Raw genomic sequence first — 6000 nt, 5'->3', positions numbered from 1 at the left:
GTAGACGTTGGTGTCGTATGTCTAGACATGGACACTCATCAGTATGGAGTCTGAAGCAACGAATAGAATATTAGGGCTGCCAGGCTCACCCTCTTCCAGTACTCGACATCCTCCCACTGCTTCAATTTCTGTCCCTCACTCTGACCCTGCGCCTTGTAGCTCTTCCCCGCATTCAGCACCAGCAGGTCGACTCCGCCAAAGGCCTGCTGCACCTGGGATGCGACAGTCGACCAGGCGGTGCGGTCGGAGACGTCGATGGCGTACGCCTCGGTTTTCAGCGAGCTGTTGGCCGCTGCCAGAATCTGCTTGGCCTTCTGCAGACTGGCCGAGTCGTTGTCCAGCAGGGCCAGGTGCAGGCCTCTCTCGCGGAACAGCCTGGCGAGGGCGAAGCCGACGCCGGAGGCGGCGCCGGTGATGAGAGCGGTGGCCTGGGGGCGGAGGGCAGTGGTCATAATGGCAGTCAGTCGGGTATACCTATACGAATGGAGATGATAATAATCTAATAATCTAATTAATCAGATGGTGGAATTGTCGTAGCAGTGAGATTTCCATGCTGTTCTGCTTCCCCGCCGGGGATAACGGAGATAGCAGTGCTCACGGGATTTGGATTATTAATAACGATGCATTTACTCGTACTGTCGATCTACAGGGTTATACTCAAGTTTATACTCCAGATCGTGGGATATCATACCCTGTAGTTTGTACCTTTCTGCACATGGTCACCATCATATCATGGATTGTACCAGGTTACCTACACAAACAATATCATGTACAGACATACATACCTAGTATAGAGACAAACCTATGTTAATCCATTCTGCTGGCAGACCTTATCTCGATGATATTAACTCATCTTGTCTATTCAAGCAGAGATGGAGAAAAAAAAGAGTACAGTCCTGTCCATGGAAGAACATTCAGCCGTTGATTGGACAAGAACAACGCTTCCCGAATTTAACCAATCAAATCTATTGTTGTTATTATTATTATTGTACAGTGCCTAAAATAACTGTCTACCTGGTGAAAAGAAGAAAAGCCGAAACAATTCAGAGAGAGAGAGAGAGAGAATAACTGCTTGCTTAGCATCCTAGTCTGCCATCCTGGTCTTCTCCCCGGGAATTCCGCACACGCAACCCCGTCCGCGGGGGTAAATGCCGAATCCCAACAATTAGCTAGCAGCAAGCTTACACCAGAACTCTCTAATCAATTGATCCATTGCTCCTTGAGAAATGATAATATCTCCGAATTGGCAGGTGAGTGCTCAGCCAGTGCCCCCACAGCATGCATTATTGCAATGGCTAAGCTTTCCTAGCTAACGCCACCTCCCGACCTAGGTAGGTAGCTAACTGACGAACTAATCAGCCGGAGAAGCTTTGGCCTGTTTAATTACGGGGTATCCAGCGCATGGACTGAGATGCTTCATTTAGCCGGCAAGCAGTCCGTCCAGTGGATATCCACTGTCACTCAGGAAATGAACCTATTGAGCCGGTTACTTGGATATAAGAGTGACGTGCCAAGGAGCACCATCTGCAGGTCGACTATCACAGACCTATAGACTGGAGTGTGCTTGTATAGCAAGATGGATCGCATCGTCGGCGCCCTCGTCCTCCTCCTCGGTCTGTTTCAGTGCGTCAATGCATCCCCATCCTCCTTCACCGACAGAGGCACTGCCGATGCCAATGCCTCCGTCGTCAGCATCAACAATGCTCGTCTGAAAAAGTCGGGCTGGCACTGGGTCGACACGTGGACGGCGATGCCGCAGCTGACCGAGCCTGCGAATCTGCCTCCGCCGCCATTCGTACGAGCATTTCCCTCTATATATACATATTTAGGAATATACTGACAACTACTAGAACGGAAGTGCAACCATCTTCTTCAACTCGACCATCCGCCAGACGCTGCACGTCTCGCTAGGCGCCGAGAAGCTGCGCCTGCGCGTGTCCAACGCGTTCGGCATCACCAACCTCACCCTCAGCGAAGTCACCATCGCCCTGCCGGCCGACGGCCAGGAAGGGACGAGCGCCATCCAGCCCCAGACCCTGCAGCAGGTCACCTTCTCTGGCCAGCGCAGCGTCTCCATCCCGGACGGCGGCCTCGCTGTCTCCGATCCGCTCGACTTCCCCGTCAAGCCGCTGACGGTGCTCAGCGTGAGCATCTACCTGGCCGACGGCCAGCAGGGCGGCGCCATCACGTCGCATCCCGGCAGTCGCACGACGACGTATTTCTCGTTTGGCAACTATGCGCATGCGGCGAACCTGACGGATGCGTCAGTGCAGAGTGTCGAGCATTGGTAGGATTCCCCAAGAGATACTGGCAGAATGCAAACTGACTCTCGTCAGGTACTTCATCAGCGCCGTCGAAGTCTGGTCTCCCCCGTCAGCACGCGCATTTGCCATCATCGGCGACAGCATCACGGACGGTCGAGGCAGTGACGACAACAAAGACGACCGGTGAGTCGACCACCCTGCCGTATGTACTGTATGTATGGACATACCTGCTGACAACGACAGCTGGCCCGACCTCGTCCTGGACAAGATGCAGCAACACCCAGACACGGCCTCGATCGCCGTGCTCAACCAGGCAGCCGGCGGCAACCGCATCCTGCAAGACGGGCTAGGCCCGAACGTCATCAGCCGAGTAGACAGGGACATCCTAGCGCAATCCGGGGTGCGGTACGCGATGATCTTCGAAGGGGTCAACGACATCGGCGTCGCAGACCCCGACCCAGCAACCCAGCAAGCCATCGGCGACAGTCTGATAGCGGGGTACATCCAGATTGCGGAGCGGATCCACGCGCAGGGGATCCCATTCTTCGCAGCGACCATCACGCCGTTTGGCACGCCCGCAGGGAGCAATTCCAGCGTGCAGCCTTACTCGAACCCCGTGCGCGAGCAGACGCGGCAGCGCATCAACACCTGGATCCGCACCAGCGGCGTGTTCGACGCCGTCATCGACTTTGACCGCATCGTGCGCGATCCCAACGATCCGTCGGTGCTGGCGCCGGAGTACGACTCGGGTGATCACTTGCATCCGAACGAGGCGGGATACCAGGCTATAGCGGATGCGTTTCCGTTGGACATTTTCTCTGTGTTTGCGGATGGCGTGGAGGGATATAATTAGTATATACTTAGCTATATATACTGTGTATGCAGGTATTTTCCTGTACATACGTATGTACTTGCCTATATGTAATACATGACCTACCATTGGTAGGTTGATAATATATATATATACCAAGGTCTAAAGGCACCAAAATAAAACTTCAGGACATGAATCCAGATAGATATAGATATACTCCAGAATAAATAGATACATACATATATACTGCAAAAAATTATTTTTTTTTATTTTTTTTAAAGATAAAGACACAACGATAGCTAGCCCCTACTCTTGACTCTTTCTTTTTTCTTATCGGATTAACACCACTATCAAGTATACTACTAGCCTACGTAACACCACCCCCGCAATGGATCCCATCCATGCCCAAAACGGTCAAAACCGACCAACCGTCGTCCTCATCTAGCTTGGTACCTTAACCTAGCCCACTACGCGCTACGTACGGGGCTTCGTAAGCCTCAGCGGGTAGGGACTATATAAGAATCTACGGAACCTGCTGCTACTCACTATGGTACAGTTAACTACGGTTCTGCTCCCGTCGTGCCTCACCAGCGTTTGTTTACATGTCTGTCCACTGTGAGTTATGCACCCAGATTCAATGGATTTAAACGAATCCTAAGCACTATTATTCAAACGACAATTAGTCTACACGAAGAACTAATGACAATACAACTGGCGAATAATACCAGCGAGCCCGCACCCTCGATCACTGTACACATCGCCTAATGTGACAACCAACAAGACAAAAACCTGACCAGATCATTCGCTTAGAACATCACCAGCGACGCCCCAAAGAACGACGACAGCACCACCGCCAGGCTGCAGTACAGCGGAACCAGCGTCATCTCAGGCACACGCAGTCCCGCAGCGGCTGCCTTCGACGGAGTGCTGGAGCTGGTCGAGCTCGAGCCAGAAGAGGTGTCGACGATCGTGCCAGAGCCGGCCGGCGCCATGCCAGAGGACGGCGTGCCCGCGTTCTGGCTGCCCGGGCCCGAGAAGCCAGGACCCTTGCCGGCACCCTGGGTGAAGTACTTCTTGGCCGGCTCCGGCATGGCAGGAATATCGTCGTTGCTGACGGCCCAGTTGGGAGGCTGAGCAGGCGGGCAAGCGCTGGCACCACCGGTCTGGTTGTAGCCGCCGTCGCCCTGCGGGTTGGGGGTCTTGGCGAGAGCCGTCTTCAGCGCCTGGTAGTCGGGCTTCTCCTCGACGTTGTTGCCGTTGATCTTCACCAGACCGTAGTTGCTTCCCTCCTCCGAGTACTCGTACACCAGACCGCCCGAGTACACGGGAGTCATGTCGGTCGAGTAGAGCGAGGCGACCTCCTGGAACTCACGCTTGTTCGTGTTGCAGCCATACTCGGACAGGAACAGCGGGATGCCGTAGCCGCTGAACATCTTCACCTTCTGGTCCCAGCCCGACTGGGTGAAGGAGGACGGGTCACACCAGGAGTAGTCGTTGAAGGCGAAGAAGTCGCTGCGCACCTCATCGGGCCCGCAGTTCATGTACTCGGCCATTTGCAGGCGGTTGGTGTCGACATCGGCCTGGAAACTCGTCAGAACGCGTTGGACCGGATGGGACCGGAGACACTTACCGCAGAGTATCCGACCGGGATCTCGCGAAGCTTGCGGGCACGAATGTACTGGCGAATGTCACGAGTGACAGCCTTCACGTACGGAGCCGCCTTGGAGGAAGGACCGTCGTTGATGACCTCGTTGCCGGAGAAGAAGGCCAGCGTGTTGGGGTACTTGGCGAACATCTCGACGGTCGCGAAGACGTTCTGCAGATACACGTCGTTGTACGAGGACTGGGGGTCGGCCCGGTTCAGGGAGTACTTGGGGGTGTTGACGTCCAGCACGACGTAGATGCCCGCGTCGGCCAAGGCGTTCATGCACTCATCGTGGTCCTGGGAGTTGTCGACCGAGTACACGCGGATGGTGTTGAGGCCCAGGTCCTTGAACTTCTCGATGTCGCGCTTGCAGGTCGAGGGCTCGGCCAGCGGGTCGTCCAGGTTGGACGAACCGCCGGGCTGGTAGTCGACACCGCGGATGTAGAAACGCTGGTCGCCCTGGAAGAAGGCGTTGCCCTTGACGGTGATGGGCGTCACGCTGTCACGGGCCATCTTCTGCGGGGCGGCCATGGCGACGGAGGCGCCCATGGTGATGGCCGCAGCCACCGAGGCGATGTTGGCTTTCATGATGATAGTTGATGGAGGGCTGCCACTGATAACGAGAGATTATAACAGCGATATGGCGAGAAGAAATACGCGGAGATGAACGAGAGACGAGAAGAGAAACGAACAGAAAGATACGAAACGAGTGACAGTATCTTCCTGTAGGACACCAAAACGGAAGGGGCTGCAGCGAAGCCGGAATGAAGGAGCGAGCGACGAGAAGATGGGCTACATCAGGAAAGAAGCAGGACGCATGGCACGCCCGGGTTGGCCAACCTTTAACTACGGCGCAGCGCCTGCCTCCCCTGATCATCATCCAATTTCGCCTCGCTGCTGCTCCACAGGGCGTCCGCTGAGGGCCGCAAGGGGAGAGTCTGTGGCCTGCGATCCGCGGGCGCGCGATGGGTGTGCTAGGCATGGCGGGTTCCACGATGGACTGACAGATCAGCAGTCGATGGGAGGAGGACCCTGGAGGCTGTGCAGGGCGGTCCACCGGCCCTGGGCCTGTGAAGTTGCAGAGGCAGGGCGGTGGATGATGTGCATGCGCGCAAATCGTGCCAGGGAGAGGCTGCCCCAGCGCCGCAGGATCCATGCCAGGTTCATCACGACGTCAGGGCGCAGCATCCCCGCGGCCTCTGCTGGCAGCGGTTGGTCTTTCGGGGCTTGGCAGGCCGCGATCGCTGCCGCCGTGGAGAATGCGCCCCTGCCGAATCCCC

General features: G+C 55.8%; 3 protein-coding genes across 3 annotated transcripts; 1 reads left to right on the top strand and 2 right to left on the bottom strand.

The window, feature by feature from the left end:
* T310_7497 (NADP(+)-dependent dehydrogenase) lies at positions 1-717 on the bottom strand (the record flags this gene model as incomplete). Its single annotated transcript, XM_013469719.1, has 3 exons — positions 1-21; positions 90-474; positions 692-717. Coding segments are annotated over 3 exons (432 nt in total), but the record flags the coding sequence as incomplete, so codon positions are not given.
* An 859-nt stretch (positions 718-1576) lies between these two features.
* On the top strand, positions 1577-3241 carry T310_7496 (Lysophospholipase L1-like esterase; the record flags this gene model as incomplete). The annotated part of the gene is made up of 6 exons (XM_013469718.1): positions 1577-1795; positions 1851-2287; positions 2337-2447; positions 2508-3002; positions 3150-3167; positions 3211-3241. 6 exons carry the CDS (start codon positions 1577-1579, stop codon positions 3239-3241), a joined length of 1311 nt encoding a protein of 436 aa, XP_013325172.1.
* A 640-nt stretch (positions 3242-3881) lies between these two features.
* Positions 3882-5308, bottom strand: T310_7495 (1,3-beta-glucanosyltransferase; the record flags this gene model as incomplete). The annotated part of the gene is made up of 2 exons (XM_013469717.1): positions 3882-4655; positions 4706-5308. The coding sequence occupies 2 exons, from the start codon at positions 5306-5308 to the stop codon at positions 3882-3884; spliced, it is 1377 nt and encodes a 458-aa protein (XP_013325171.1).
* Positions 5309-6000: the final 692 nt, after the last annotated feature.

This window comes from Rasamsonia emersonii (assembly GCF_000968595.1).
Source record: "Rasamsonia emersonii CBS 393.64 chromosome Unknown ctg1118621760551, whole genome shotgun sequence".
NCBI lineage: Eukaryota > Fungi > Ascomycota > Eurotiomycetes > Eurotiales > Trichocomaceae > Rasamsonia > Rasamsonia emersonii.
The sequence above is the reverse complement of the archived record's forward strand: the minus strand, read 5'-3'. Positions and strand labels throughout refer to the sequence as shown.